Below are 16,989 nucleotides of genomic sequence, written 5' to 3' on the forward strand. Positions count from 1 at the left end.
AACAACGACTTTCGGCACAAAATAACATGTGAATGTTCTCGAGCATTCCCCCATAATTATGGCATGTAGGCAGGCAAGCATCTTAAAATGTAGTGTACCTCTCTGTAATTGAATTAGGCTTTGGCGGGAAGGGGAGGAGAGGAGGAGGAGGAGGGGCGGGGCTAGTGTGGGAGCAACATGGAATGGGGCGTGGTTTAGTCGTACCGAAGCCCCGCCCACTTCGATGAAGCCCGGCCAATGGGTGCCGGCGAGAGCAAAGTCATTCTCTCAGTCAGCGTCCGGAGCTTCTTGACGCGCGTCGCTCTCTCCGGAGGCTCCTTTAACACACTCTCTCTCTCTTTTTTTTTTACACACACATTTAAACACCAACAAGAAGAATCTTGCATGACGCATTTGTTTCGCTTTCCGAACGGCGCATCACACATGAGGAGGACACGGCGGGGCGCGGACATAAACAAGTGTCTCCTCCGAGACGAGAGGACACCACGCGTATTCCTCTTCGCGGATTGATCACCGTCCTCCCCGTCAAGTGACTATGGCTTTAAAAAGTTCTGTGGATTTCTGACGCGGCGTCACGACACCGTCCCCTTCTCCGGTGGTCTTTTTTTTTTTTTGGTTTTTTTTTTGTGCGTGTGCGTGTGACTGACTTGTCCCCCCCTTTGGCACCCAAGGGTGCGCTCGTCATCCACCTTGTTGACGCGCCCCTGCAGATCCACGCGAGGAGGGGAGGGGGACATCATATATCCCACGCCACATTTGGAGCGGGTCACAACCGAGCCGCGTCCCGATTTGAATGAGACGCCTCACCTGCTGCAGGCAAGCCGAGAAGACGGAAGACGAAGACGGAGGAAATACGTGGCCAACTTCCGCTGTAGTGATGCTGCAAGTGGAAATGATCCTCGCCGTCTGCCTGGTGCTGTGGATGTGTGTTTTTAGCCAGGAGCCCAGTTCCAAAGTGGTGGCGGACCGCTACGCCGTCTTCTGGAACCGGACCAACGCCAAGTAAGTACGCCCCGGCCACCGAGGCTCCTCCGCCCGCCTCAGCTCCGGCGCTGTGCACCGGTAAAAGGCTCCACGGTGTGGCCACAATATCTGCAGGTTTGTGGCGTGGGAGGGTATGCACATGCCCGTTAAAGCGTGCATATATTTGGGCATTTATTCCATTTAAAGCATGGAAATCGTACCATTATTAATCTGTTAACACTATGTGTAACATTATTACTAATAATTCAATACAGACCTATAATACCTGCTGCTCACTCATTTTTAATTTATGACTGAAGCAACTGCAAACTGCTTCTATTAAAAAAAAAATGCATGGACAAAGTAAGAATATTAATATTAATTTTTAAGAAAAAAAGACACGAGTCATGTTAATTCTTGTAATTTTTGTTTTTCCTCTTTAAAAAGTCACAACTTTTGAGTCTTAATATTGACTTCAAAGTCAATATTAAGGAAAAAAAGTCATGTTAATTCTTGTAATTTTGGATCAAACTTAGTATTGCCTATTAAAAGTCACAATTTAAATAGACAATACAACTTAAAAATTGGATTATATTTCCAAAACGCAAGTCACTGTATTTGTAATTCATATTTACAAAAAGCATAAACATGTGCTTTAAAAAAAAAAAAAAAAAACATCCTTTTTTTTACAGCTTTTAAGCAGTCCTTGTACAAAACCACAAACTTCTTCAGAATTGTACACTGGGGATATATTAATGCATGCCTGCTCAATAAAACTTCAAAATAAGAATATATTTCCCAGCTAAACGCCGTTTACAGTATTTGTAATTTATATTTACAAAAAGCCTAAACATGTGCTTTTTTTAAAAAAACATACTTTTTTTTTTTTTTTTTTTTTTTTTTACAGCTTTTAAACAGTCCTTGTCCAAAACCACAAACTTCTTCCTCTGACTCATTACATTCAGAATTGTACACATTTTATCTACTGGTGATATATTCATGCATGCCTGCTCATTTAAAGTCTCTCAGTTGCTTTGTTTGGAGTTGAAAAAAGGAAAGAAATCTCCATATTTTTAATTTTTTATTTTTTTTTGGTAAAGAACTCCACTCTATGAGACAATGACAACTTTTTTAGTCAGGCGTTTTTTTTTTTGCCTGTCTTTGGACGGACTGAGCAGTGTACTCTTTTCCATTTTCACTCAACTTTTCAATGGATCATTTACTGTAAACTCCACTTAAAGTTTCTAGATTTGCCCAAGCAGTTAGTGTAGATCCGCTGATTGATATCTTAAGACTGAAGCGACTTATTTATTTGAGCTTTTCCCCCCCAACGTAATTTTTTTAACCTTGATCTCCGCCGTTGACAGACATCCTTTCGCTTGGCTGTTTTATTTTCACCTTCTTTCTTCACACCGAGATATTTTTTTTATTTTTTTCAACTGTACTGGACGCTGGGTTAGCTTGATTTTTTCCAGATGGTGCTGACATGCTTTCCCACTGTCGGCTGATAAATTCAAGTAAAAGGCAGTAACATTGAGAGAATGGAGGGAAGACCCGATTTTGGTTCTTGTTTTGCTTCTTTTTGAGACATACGGTGACGTAGCCTCAGGAAAAGAAACAGGTTTTTTTTTTTTTTAGAAGTTGTTGTGTGGCCAATACCAGTCGGCCCATATACAATACGGTTGTTGACTCTCGTCCCCTGCAGGTGTTTATAACTCCTCCCAACCCAACATAGTCTGATAGGCAACCATTTGTGCACAAACAGTCAACGTCCATTCTGCTAATTTAGTTATACTTATTTCCTACGTATTTATTATTTACCATGTTAAACACATATATAGGAGCTTATACATGGGGAAAGAGTCAGATTGAACACGTTGTGCTTCTTCCTACCCCTTTTCGGACATGTTGAATCGCGCTAGTTATGTACTTTAATGTCACTGAAGTCCATTCACAATGCAGACTGTCCTAAATCAAGAGGCATGTGACTTTTAAAACAAAAAAAAAGTTGATTTTCGGAGTTCGAGAAAAAAAAAAAAGCCATTCGTTTTTCCACCCGACCAAACCTCGCAGTCTCTCCCGGCCGGGTAAATGACTACTTTGAGGGAATTAATCACTCTAAATGTGTTTGGTTTGTCTCGAAATCTCTTTGCTTTCTGATTTATCGTTCCCAAGATGACCGTATCCCGTTTCTCGTGTGTCATATTTTGCTCCAACTTCATCACCAGAGAGAGATCTGTGCAATTTGTACACATTCATACTCCCAATGCGACCACAGCAGCTTTTTTTTTTTTTTTTACAGTTTATGTGACAATACACCGATTCTATAGACTTTTACAACCGGATAAAGGTATCAAATGTTATCAATTCACCCTGTCAACTTGACTCCTTCTTATTATTTGTTCTAATTATTTTTCCAGTCCCGAATAAGCTCTATCAAACCCAACGAACTGTCCTATTATTTTCTTTCCCAAGTGGAACAAGACAAAATCAGTCAGTAGTTGCTGAGAAACGCAGGTAGAGTAGGATTAGATAAGCTCTACCTCTTCCTACTCCTTTTCTTTACACCGTTAAAATACCAAAACTAGACTCTAAAAGTGTCTGCAAGTTTAGATTCCTCTGAGCGTCATGTGCAGGGGGTTTCCTAGCTGGCTTCAATCCGTCTTTGTCTCGCGGTTCCACCACGAGCAACTTCTTCATCGACCCATTCCTCAATCCGCGTGGCTTCTGTTTTTTGAGCCGGATAGAAGAGCTCGAAATGCACGTCCTGACAGGGTCCATTCAGCTTGAAATGTCTTCTAAATAAAGGGACATTTCTCTCAGGCGGTGTCTGCCCTCTGCGATGCAGCCGGCTGCTTTTCGCTCGTGAGTATTTATTCTAATGAGAGGACAGACTAGTGCCCTTTCTTCTCCGACATGTCCCTCCTAAGCCGTCCTCCCCTTCTCGCCCCCTTTTTTTCTCGCTCTGTGTCTCCTTGTCCGGCACTGGAATATGAATGAATACTATTAGATATTTTGGGAGTCCCTCTGTGCACTTGATGGTGAGTTCTCAGAGGTCAGGACGACTCTGAGAGGGCACGGGGGCAAGGAAGCAAAAAAAGTTTGCGACTCCTTGAAGGTTTTTATTTACAGCAGCCGGCGTGAATTACTCAAGGTGATTTCTGAGTTATGATGTTGTGTTTTATTGCACACTTGCCAGGAAAACTTGCCGCCTAAGCGCTGTGTAGGAATGAATGCATGCATAAATCTCTTATGGTAGTTTCCCCGTGTCCAACAGCACGCACGATCATTTTTTTTTAATGTGGAGAACACAAGTCATATTTTTTGTTTCTTAAAAAACTTTTTTATTTTATTTTAAAGATTATACAGGCATTTTTCTGTGATGCGTTCATTGTAAAAAAAAAACTGTGTAAATCAGTGTGGTGAAGGTGGCAAAATATGCAGGCAAAAGGATTTAAAAAATTCAACGAAGATATTTGTTAGTAAACCTTACATAATAGCATGTAAAATATGTCAATAAAAGGTAAAGATTCGTGTTACATTCTTATACTTTACATTTGTAGTTTCCCGTGTCCAACAGCACGTACGATCAGTTTTATGCAGAACGTGTTCATATTTTGTGTTTCTCATTTTATTTTAAGGAAATAATGGCATTTTTCTGTGATGCGTTAATTAAAAAAAAAACAGTTTAAAAACAGTGGCAAAATATGCATGCAAAAGATTTGAAAAATTCTACGAAAATATTTGCCATGGAATCAACATTTTTTTGTGTCTTAAATTTGAAGTTAGTAATCCTTACATAACAGCATGTAAAATATGTCAATAAAAGGTAAAGATTTGTGTTATATTCTTGTATTCTACAATTTTAGTTTACCGTGTCCACATTTTTTAAAATGCGGAGAACACAAGTCACAGTTTTATGCAGAACGTGTTCATATTTTGTGTTTCTCATTTTATTTTAAGGAAATAATGGCATTTTTATGTGATGCGTTCATTTAAAAAAAAACAGTGTAAATCAGTGTGATGAAGGTGGCAAAATATGCATGCAAAAGGATTTTAAAAATTCAACGAAAATATTTGCCATGGAATCGCCATTTTTTTGTCTTGAATTTGAAGTTAGTAATCCTTACATAACGTGTTCATATTTTGTGTTTCTCATTTTATTTTAAGGAAATAATAGCATTTTTCTGTGATGCGTTCATTGTAAAAAGAAAAACAGTGTAAATCAGTGTGGTGAAGGTGGCAACATTTGCAGGCAAAAGGATTTCAAAAATTCAACGAAGATATTTGTTAGTAAACCTTACATAACAGCATGCAAAATATGTCAATAAAAGGTAAAGATTCGTGTTACATTCTTATACTTTACATTTGTAGTTTCCCGTGTCCAACAGCACGTACGATACATTTTTTTTAATGCTTAGAACACAAGTCACAGTTTTATGCAGAACGTGTTCAAATTCTGTGTTTCTCATTTTATTTTAAGGAAATAATGGCATTTTTCTGTGATGTGTTAATTTTAAAAAACAGTTTAAAAACAGTGGCAAAATATGCATGCAAAAGGATTAAAAAAATCCTACGAATATATTTGCCATGGAATCGCCATTTTTTTGTGTCTTAAATTTGATAATTGTTTTTAATGCGGATAACACAAGTCACAGTTTTATGCAGAACGTGTTCATATTTTGTTACTCATTTTATTTTAAGGAAATAATGGCATTTTTCTGTGATGCCTTCATTGTAAAAAAAAACCCAGTGTAAATCAGTGTGGTGAAGGTGGCAAAATATGCATGCAAAAGGATTTTAAAAATTCTACGAAAATATTTGCCATGGAATCGCCATTTTTTGTGTCTTAAATTTGAAGTTAGTAATCCTTACATAACAGCATGTAAAATATGTCAATAAAAGGTAAAGATTTGTGTTACATTCTTATATTCTACATTTTTAGTTTCCCATGTGCAGTACGGTAATTTTTTTAATGCGGAGAACACAGTTTTATGCAGAACGTGTTCATATTTTGTGTTTCTCATTTTATTTTAAGGAAATAATGGCATTTTTCTGTGATGCGTTCATTTAAAAAAAACAGTGTAAATCAGTGTGGTGAAGGTGGCAAAATATGCATGCAAAAGGATTTTAAAAATTCTACGAAAATATTTGCCATGGAATCGCCATTTTTTTGTCTTGAATTTGAAGTTAGTAATCCTTACATAACGTGTTCATATTTTGTGTTTCTCATTTTATTTTAAGGAAATAATAGCATTTTTCTGTGATGCGTTCATTGTAAAAAGAAAAACAGTGTAAATCAGTGTGGTGAAGGTGGCAAAATTTGCAGGCAAAAGGATTTCAAAAATTCAACAAAGATATTTGTTAGTAAACCTTACATAACAGCATGCAAAATATGTCAATAAAAGGTAAAGATTCGTGTTACATTCTTATACTTTACATTTGTAGTTTCCCGTGTCCAACAGCACGTACGATCATTTTTTTTTAATGCAGATAACACAAGTCACAGTTTTATGCAGAACGTGTTCATATTTTGTGTTTCTCATTTTATTTTAAGGAAATAATGGCATTTTTCTGTGATGCGTTAATTAAAAAAAAAAAACAGTTTAAAAACAGTGGCAAAATATGCATGCAAAAGATTTGAAAAATTCTACGAAAATATTTGCCATGGAATCAACATTTTTTTGTGTCTTAAATTTGAAGTTAGTAATCCTTACATAACAGCATGTAAAATATGTCAATAAAAGGTAAAGATTTGTGTTATATTCTTGTATTCTACAATTTTAGTTTACCGTGTCCACATTTTTTAAAATGCGGAGAACACAAGTCACAGTTTTATGCAGAACGTGTTCATAGTTTGTGTTTCTCATTTTATTTTAAGGAAATAATGGCATTTTTATGTGATGCGTTCATTTAAAAAAAAACAGTGTAAATCAGTGTGATGAAGGTGGCAAAATATGCATGCAAAAGGATTTTAAAAATTCAACGAAAATATTTGCCATGGAATCGCCATTTTTTTGTCTTGAATTTGAAGTTAGTAATCCTTACATAACGTGTTCATATTTTGTGTTTCTCATTTTATTTTAAGGAAATAATAGCATTTTTCTGTGATGCGTTCATTGTAAAAAGAAAAACAGTGTAAATCAGTGTGGTGAAGGTGGCAAAATTTGCAGGCAAAAGGATTTCAAAAATTCAACGAAGATATTTGTTAGTAAACTTTACATAATAGCATGTAAAATATGTCAATAAAAGGTAAAGATTTGTGTTACATTCTTATACTTTACATTTGTAGTTTCCCGTGTCCAACAGCACGTACGATCTTTTTTTTTTAATGCAGATAACACAAGTCACAGTTTTATGCAGAACGTGTTCATATTTTGTGTTTCTCATTTTATTTTAAGGAAATAATGGCATTTTTCTGTGATGCGTTAATTAAAAAAAAAAAACAGTTTAAAAACAGTGGCAAAATATGCATGCAAAAGATTTGAAAAATTCTACGAAAATATTTGCCATGGAATCAACATTTTTTTGTGTCTTAAATTTGAAGTTAGTAATCCTTACATAACAGCATGTAAAATATGTCAATAAAAGGTAAAGATTTGTGTTATATTCTTGTATTCTACAATTTTAGTTTACCGTGTCCACATTTTTTAAAATGCGGAGAACACAAGTCACAGTTTTATGCAGAACGTGTTCATAGTTTGTGTTTCTCATTTTATTTTAAGGAAATAATGGCATTTTTATGTGATGCGTTCATTTAAAAAAAAACAGTGTAAATCAGTGTGATGAAGGTGGCAAAATATGCATGCAAAAGGATTTTAAAAATTCAACGAAAATATTTGCCATGGAATCGCCATTTTTTTGTCTTGAATTTGAAGTTAGTAATCCTTACATAACGTGTTCATATTTTGTGTTTCTCATTTTATTTTAAGGAAATAATAGCATTTTTCTGTGATGCGTTCATTGTAATAAGAAAAACAGTGTAAATCAGTGTGGTGAAGGTGGCAAAATTTGCAGGCAAAAGGATTTCAAAAATTCAACAAAGATTTGTTAGTAAACCTTACATAACAGCATGCAAAATATGTCAATAAAAGGTAAAGATTCGTGTTACATTCTTATACTTTACATTTGTAGTTTCCCGTGTCCAACAGCACGTACGATACATTTTTTTTAATGCTTAGAACACAAGTCACAGTTTTATGCAGAACGTGTTCAAATTCTGTGTTTCTCATTTTATTTTAAGGAAATAATGGCATTTTTCTGTGATGTGTTAATTTTAAAAAACAGTTTAAAAACAGTGGCAAAATATGCATGCAAAAGGATTAAAAAAATTCTACGAATATATTTGCCATGTAATCGCCATTTTTTTGTGTCTTAAATTTGATAATTGTTTTTAATGCGGATAACACAAGTCACAGTTTTATGCAGAACGTGTTCATATTTTGTTACTCATTTTATTTTAAGGAAATAATGGCATTTTTCTGTGATGCGTTCTTGGAAAAAAAAAACTGTGTAAATCAGTGTGGTGAAGGTGGCAAAATATGCATGCAAAAGGATTTGAAAAATTCTACGAATATATTTGCCATGGAATCGCCATCTTTTTGTGTCTTGAATTTGAAGTTAGTAACCCTTACATAACAGCATGTAAAATATGATAATAAAAGGTAAAGATTTGTGTTACATTCTTATATTCTACATTTTTAGTTTCCCGTGTCCAACAGCACGTACGATCATTTTTTTTAATGCGGATAATACAAGTCACAGTTTTATGCAGAACGTGTTCATATTTTGTGTTTCTCATTTTATTTTAAGGAAATAATGGCCTTTTTCTGTGATGCGTTCATTTAACAAAAACAGTGTAAATCAGTGCGGTGAAGGTGGCAAAATATGCATGCAAAAGGATTTTAAAAATTCTACGAAAATATTTGCCATGGAATCGCCATTTTTTGTGTCTTAAATTTGAAGTTAGTAATCCTTACATAACAGCATGTAAAATATGTCAATAAAAGGTAAAAATTTGTGTTACATTCTTATATTCTACATTTTTAGTTTCCCATGTGCAGTACGGTAATTTTTTTAATGCGGAGAACACAGTTTTATGCAGAACGTGTTCATATTTTGTGTTTCTCATTTTATTTTAAGGAAATAATGGCATTTTTCTGTGATGCGTTCATTTAAAAAAAAACAGTGTAAATCAGTGTGATGAAGGTGGCAAAATATGCATGCAAAAGGATATGAAAAATTATACGAAAATATTTGCCATGGAATCGCCATTTTTTTGTGTCTTAAATTTGAAGTTAGTAATCCTTACATAACAGCATGTAAAATATGTCAACATTTTTATATTCTAAATTTTTCCGATGCTTTTGATTAGCGATGGTAGTGGCGATTGATATACCGGTATGTGGAACTGATTGGTCTTAAAACGCATCTTGAAATGTGTTTCTCCGCAAGAACCAGTGAACACTTTATTTTATGTGCCATGTACGCCCAATGTAGATTAACATTTTTCTTATGTACATTTCCCCATTAAAAAAAATCATCCAGTAGTGATTTTCTTAAACATTTTAAACTGGGATAATTAAAAATGAAAACAATAAAACAGGTAGGTCTTTGCTTGTTGTGTTTTCTAACTGCCATTCATATGACCCCCCCAAAAAAGTCTAAAGTTAGTTTTTTTTAAGTCTATATAGTTGATCGCTTGAATTTATTTATATAACATTAATTAATTGAAATTTATTCAAAATGCCGAACAAATGCACCAGGTGGAAAAATGATCTAGACACGAAAACATGTCCTTCCAAAAATCCACACCCAAACAAACAATGTAAAGAAGCATTTTATACGTTAAAACACCAAAAAAAAATGTAACTCAAAAACTATTTATTTTTAGAAATGGTATTTTTTGTGATACAATGAATACAGAACTGTTGGGAAAGTGTTTATGCACCAAGTGGCGGTAATGTACATTACAAATTGCAAAAACACATTGAGACTTACATGAAAACACGTTTGCTTTATGTTTTTATAAATAATTAAAAATATGTGTTTGCACAAACCATATTTTTCGGAGTATAAGTCGCACCGGAGTATAAGTCGCACCTGTCGAAAATGCATAATAAAAAAGGAAAAAAAACATATATAAGTCGCACTGGAGCCCGGCCAAACTATAAAAAAAAACTGCGACTTATAATCCGAAAAATACGGTACTAAAGTTGATCCCCCTTTTATATAAATATGTAAATAAGCATTTTCCAAAATTGTGAAAACATTTTCAACAATTTTCACACGTTATTTTTTTGTGGTATAATTTGTGAAGGAGTCATCAGTTGGTAATGTAAACTGGTAATGTGGTTTACAAACCCCAAAAATGTAGGACATGGAAACAAGTTCTTTATTTACCCTGAATTCAGAATTTAAAATAAAATAAATTGTCACCAAATATTGTAAGTTTCTTCCTGTGCCTATGTGTGACACTTTTTTTCCCCCCACCTATATGATCTTTAAGGCATTTTGGTCGACCTATAATAGACGGAAGAATTTTGCTGTAAAAAATAAAAGCATACACTTTTAAAAAGAACACTTCAAAATCGGTCTAACATTTTTCCCCAATAATGTTATTTTCAGCAATGCATTGACTCATAATTCCAAACAACCAAGTGCACAGACTTTAATTGTGCACCATGTGGTGGAAATGTGTGTTAAAGACAAAGCCAAGGGCAAGAAAACATGTCCATGAGTTTTGGCACAATCATTGAAAAATCTTATCTCCAACCAAAAATTTAAGTGATTTAGTGAACATTTGTGATTGCTGTAAACCAGGATGGGGGGCCACATGGAGAAAAATCTACTCCCAAGTGGGCGGGACTGGTAAAATCACGGCACGATAATTTAAAAATAAAGACAACTTCAGGTTGTTTTCTTTGTTTAAAAATAGAACAAGGACATTCTGAAAATGTTCAAATCATAATGTTTTTTTTTTTTTTTTTTAACACTTACATGTTGCGGTTAATAGTATTCTATCTTTATTTGTCATTATTTATACTTTCTGAATAAATTATGTCAACTCAACGGCGTGGCGCAGTGGAAGAGTGCCGTGCGCGACCCGAGGGTCCCTGGTTCAATCCCCACCTAGTACCAACCTTGTCATGTCCGTTGTGTCCTGAGCAAGACACTTCACCCTTGCTCCTGATGGGTGCTGGTTAGTGCCTTGCATGGCAGCTCCCTCCATCAGTGTGTGAATGGGTAAATGTGGAAGTAGTGTCAAAGCGCTTTGAGTACCTTGAAGGTAGAAAAGCGCTATACAAGTACAACCCATTTATCATTTATTTATTTATATAATTTTCAATCTATCAAGATAAAAAAATATCAAAATCAAATTACAGTGTGTTATTTATGTAGTTTACATAAATAATAAACATAAACATGTGTTTTGTTTTTTATTTTTACATATGTAGCATAATCTACAAAGAATTGCTATTGCGACATCTGGTGGACACATTTAGAACAGCAGTTTCTTTCATTCAAAAATTTCGGCTCATTTTTATACTTAGCAAACTCATTCCGCGGGCCGGATAAAACTTGTTGGCGGGCCTGATCCGTACGTTTGACACCAATGCTGTAAACTGTTAGATGTTTTACACTTGTGCATAATATATCGTTAAAAACACTGCAGGACTTCCATTGTGGTCGTCTACAACCAAGCCACCATCGTTTTTAGCAGTAAACTTTACATTGCAAGCTTTGGTTATGACTGTTCATGCCGTTATTTTTTTTTTGTTTTGTTTCTGCCTGCTTTTCATGTTTTGCTTGTGCGAGTGATTCATGAGGTCATGCATAGTTTAGATAAAAGAGACAAGTCAGCTCTCTCTTTTGGACTTCTCGTTACCTGTCGCACACCGGTGGGCCGGCAGATACTTGAATCTGTAAAAGGGTTTATGATTCAAATCCTAAGAAGAAGTTGCCTTTGGCTATTATGGCTTAAATGAGTGAAATTCTGACCATAAATGTATCTCTCCTGCGCTTTGCTGGGAGCCATTTTTTCCAACTCCAATGTGCTCGCCGCCTGAAGACTGACTACTTCTCGCTAATGACCCCCTGCCCAGTCAGTCTTTTCCTGTAGGCTGCAGGACAGGCAGCCACTAAGCAAATGCGTTGAGTTGCGAGATCCAAAAGTGGAGGCGACACGGTGAGCGAGAGACGGGCAGAGGCGTAAAAACAAAAAGCAGTGTTTGCAAGGAGTAATTATGTAAATGAGAAATACTTTTCTGGTTGAGGTTTAGGTTACCATGTTGTGTTTTCTCTGCAGTAAATGCACTTTATATTAGGTTGCTTTTGGCTATTAAACAAGAGAATTAGGCAAGCAGGCAGGCAGCAGCCAACATGCTCGGCTGAGCAGCTGCTTTTCGGGTGTGTGGCAGCAGAGGAGAGCGAGGACTTTTTGGCCGTGGCCCTCGTGGAACTGCTTCACTGCACACTGAAGAAACGCTACTGGTCAGGTGCTCGTCCGGGATGTGTAATCCTGCTCACGTAAAGGCAGCATTACAAAAAAGATAAGATGCAATAATGCTTGTCATTTATCATGAACTTTTGTGGGTTACTTTCTGTAAGAATTCCTCCGAGGTTTTATCACTACTTAGAATGACACAACAATGCTGTTAAGAGCCATAACGCGTATTCTCTAGGGGTGTAACTGTACGTGTATTTGTATTGAACCGTTTTGGTACGGGGGTTCCGGTTCGGTTCGGAGGTGTACCGAATGAGTTTCCACATGGACATATTAAGTAGCGTAACGCACGTTGTGTAAACAATGCACACCGAGGCACAACACACGGGCCACGATAGACTGACCATACGTCCTCTTTTCACCGGACATGTCCTCTTTTGCGGGGCTGTCCGGGCGGAGTTTCTTAAATGCCTCAAATGTCCGGCATTTTGAGTTAGGGTTGCGTGTATTTTCAATGCACGTTCAGGGTTAAGAAGGGGTTAAAAACAAAATAAATTGTGCGCGCAGCAGCATTGGTGAGGGAGGGGCAGAGACAGAGAGAGCGAGAGAGTTATGATAAACGCGCATGCGTCGCCAGGCTCTGCTCTTTATCCATAGATTTATCAGATTTAATTTTTTATTATCTATAGCAGGGGTGTCAAAAGTGTGCCCCGGAGGCCATTTGCGGCCCACGGCACATTCTAAAAATACTATTAAAATAAACAAAAACTTAACAAAAGTGAAATAAAAAAGATTAAAGGTTAAATGTAATTTAGAAAAAGTTGCAATGTTGACTAATAAAACAAAGCTGTTTTTTTTTTCTTTCAAACTGTCATTGCTCAAAACATAATATTGAATCAAAATCAATGTTATTATTAATTATTGACCTATCCAAGGTTCCGATTACTTCACATCAAATATTCCACTAAGATTAATATTTTTGGTGAAAGATTTTGCAAATTTGGTAAATAAATAACCCAAAAATGTATATTTTGTTGTTTTCTTACTGTACCGAAAATGAATCGAACCGTGACCTCTAAACCGAGGTACGTACCGAACCATGTTGTAGTTTTTAGCACTTCCATATTGAGTCTATAAGTTCAAACTATACGCTGATTTGTATTAGAGAATGGCAACAGCAGAGGATGCGTGTGCATGTACGAGCCAGTCTGCCCCGCAAGAAGAGGATCGAGGAAAAAAAGGGTAGCTTGTTGACTACAATGGCGGACTCACGCAAAGCTCTTTGGATAAATCTCTACCATATTTGGAGATATACGCTGGCATCACCAATTGGGAAAAATGTCAAAAATTGGCTGGTTTGAAAGAAGTATAGGAAGGTAGGATGTTTTATAAATCTCTCCGCTATACCCCCATGGGTTGATAACATTTTTGTGAGACAATGCTGATCCCTAATACAGTGTTTTTCAACCACTGTGCCGCGTGAGATACAGTCTGGTGTGCCGTGGGAGATGATCTAATTTCACCTATTTGGGTTAGAAGTATTTTTTGCAAACCAGTAATTATAGTCTGCAAAATGATGTGTTGTTGTTGAGTGTTGGTGCTGCCGAGAGCACATTGAAGCTTAGGGAAAGCTATGCAGAACGAAACTAAAACTGAACTGGCTACAAAGTAAACAAAAACAGAATGCTGGCCGACAACAAAGACTTACAGCGTGTGGAGCAGACGGCGTCCACAAAGTACATCCGTACATGACATGACAATCAACACCAAAATAGGAGCGCAAGACAAGGACTAAAACACTACACACAGGAACACACCGAAAAACTCAAAATAAGTCACGGCGGGATGTGACAGGTTGTGACAGTACACCTACTTTGAGACAAGAGCTATATTGATGCATGCTTGGTTATGGTTATGGTTTGAATTCATATCCAACAATTGCGACAATGACTTTTTAACGATTTCTGCTGGTGGTGTGCCTCCGCATTTTTTCAACGCAAAAAATGTGCCGTGGCTCAAAAAAGGTTGAAAAATACTGCCCTAATATACAAAAGCAGGTACCAATGGGTAAGAAAAGTTGGTTTTTCATAATTGGTCTCCTTGAATGTCTCTGCAAAAAAATACGGGGAATTTTGCTTATTGTTCACAATCATTATGAAAGACATGACGCTGGGTACATTTTTTTTTGCATTCAAAATATTGAATAGACTTAAATAAAAGCCAATGGGAGCTCCACTGTTTCGCCCATTTATTATGTTTTTTTTTGGCTCTCAAAAAGTCTGCAGTGAGTAATAATCAGTGATGAAGAAGAAAAAAATGCAAATGTGGTGCGTTTTTTAAATTAATGCGCCGCATATGCTTAAAATTATCCAAATATGTAAATATTAAATGTTATTATAAATGTGCTTGTTACTACATTGCATATATACTTACAATGTGTATATAAAACCCTAATTTGTAAATGTTTTCATTTTTTTAATAAATGGCTGTAATGATAATGTCAGCGAGGGATTTCTAATCACTGCTATGTTGGAATTGTTAATGTTGATGCTGTTGTTGATATTATACATTTTTGTTTGACTGCTTTCGGATTTTGTGTCATGTTTGTGTGTCCTCTCAATTGCTCTGTCGATTGCTATTCTGAATGTTGCTTGGCCGGAATTGGAATTGGAATTGTATTAGTGTTGTATTACTGTGTATTATTTCGTTGAATTGATTAATGAATAAAAGAAAAACATTAAAAAAAACTCGAAAAAAAAACCCCTAATGGAGGTGTTTGGATTTTTTTAAAGGGATTTGTAGGTGGAATTGCATAGCTCTCATAGGTTCTATTGCAGTGGTTCTTAACCTTGTTGGAGGTACCGAACCCCAGCAGTTTCATATGCGCATTCACCGAACCCTTCTTTAGTGAAAAATAAATTCAAATTCAAGACAAAGTTATATATATTTTTTTCTGGTGCACAAAATGAACCACAACAAATTACACACCTGCAAATCAGATGGAAAATTAGAGGGAACATTGTTTGAGGGTAGGGAGACGTTTTTATTTACGCGATGAGTCGGGTGTGTCTTGACCTCTGCCGAACCCCTGAGGCCGACTCACCAAACCCCTAGGGTTCGATCGAACCCAGGTTAAGAACCACTGCTCTATTGTAAGCGGACTTTTGATCACAGTACCGTATTTTTCCGAGTATAAGTCGCACCGGAGTATAAGTCGCACCAGCCGAAAATGCATAATAAAGAAGGAAAAAAACATATAAGTCGCACTGGAGCCCGGCCAGACTATGAAAAAAACTGCGACTTATAGTCGGAAAAATACGGTATGTAGTATTTACAATGCCAAAATAAGAACACATCTGGCGTCATGTCTTCCATAAAGATTGTGAACGATAATCAAAATTCCAAAAAAAAGGGAATTTCCCCACATTCTTGTATCGGAGCTTATTGGATTGTGCAGGTGTACCTAATATAATATCTTCCGAGTGTCTATACCAGGGGTCATCAACGCAGTGCCCGCGGGCACCAGGTCGCCCGTAAGGACCAGATGAGTCGCCCGCTGGCCTGTTCTAAAAATAGCTCAAATAGCAGCACTTACCAGTGAGCTGCCTCTATTTTTTAAATTTTTATTTATTTACTAGCAAGCTGGTCTCGCTTTGCTCGACATTTTTAATTCCAAGAGACAAAACTCAAATAGAATTTGAAAATCCAAGAAAATATTTTAAAGACTTGGTCTTCACTTGTTTAAATAAATTCATTTATTTTTTTTTACTTTGCTTCTTATAACTTTCAGAAAGACAATTTTAGAGAAAAAATACAACCTTAAAAATTATTTTAGGATTTTTAAACACAAAAACCTTTTTACCTTTTAAATTCCTTCCTGACAAATTAAATCAACGTTCAAGTAAATTAATTTTTTTTATTGTAAAGAATAATAAATACATTTTAATTTAATTCTTCATTTTAGGTTCTGTTTTTTCGACGAAGAATATTTGTGAAATATTTCTTCAAACTTATTATGATTAAAATTCAAAAAAAATATTCTGGCAAATCTAGAAAATCTGTACAATCAAATATAAATCTTATTTGAAAGTCTTTTGAATTTATTTTAAAATTTTATTTCTGGAAAATCTAGAAGAAATAATGATTTGTCTTTGTTAGAAATATAGCTTGGTCCAATTTGTTATATATTCTAACAAAGTGCAGATTGGATTTTAACCTATTTAAAAAATGTCATCAAAATTCTAAAATTAATCTTCATCAGGAAAAATTACTAATGATGTTCCATAAATTCTTTTTTTAATTTTTCAAAAAGACTCGAATTGGCTAGTTTTTCTCTATTTCTTTTCTGTTGAATTTTGAATTTTAAAGAGTCGAAATCGAAGATAAACTATGTTTCAAAATGTAATTTTCATTTTTTTCGTGTTTTCTCCTCTTTTAAACCATTCAATTAAGTGTTTTTTTCATCATTTATTCTCTACAAAAAAAACCTTCCGTAAAAGATAAATATCATTAATTATTAATAATAACATAGAGTTAAAGGTAAATTGAGCACATTGGCTATTTTTGGCAATTTATTTAAG

General features: G+C 35.6%; 1 protein-coding gene across 2 annotated transcripts in view; it reads left to right on the plus strand.

The window, feature by feature from the left end:
• Positions 1-323: 323 nt before the first annotated feature.
• efna5b (ephrin-A5b) overlaps positions 324-16,989 on the plus strand; it is a 266,674-nt gene continuing 250,008 nt past the window's right edge. For both annotated transcript variants that reach the window (XM_061928800.1, XM_061928801.1), the window contains exon 1: positions 324-1,002. In XM_061928800.1, the coding sequence (XP_061784784.1) occupies positions 794-1,002 (209 nt within the window). In that variant the 5' untranslated portion in view covers positions 324-793. The remainder of the gene's footprint in view (positions 1,003-16,989) is intronic.

Source organism: Nerophis lumbriciformis, linkage group LG33 (genome assembly GCF_033978685.3).
Source record: "Nerophis lumbriciformis linkage group LG33, RoL_Nlum_v2.1, whole genome shotgun sequence".
Taxonomy (NCBI): domain Eukaryota; kingdom Metazoa; phylum Chordata; class Actinopteri; order Syngnathiformes; family Syngnathidae; genus Nerophis; species Nerophis lumbriciformis.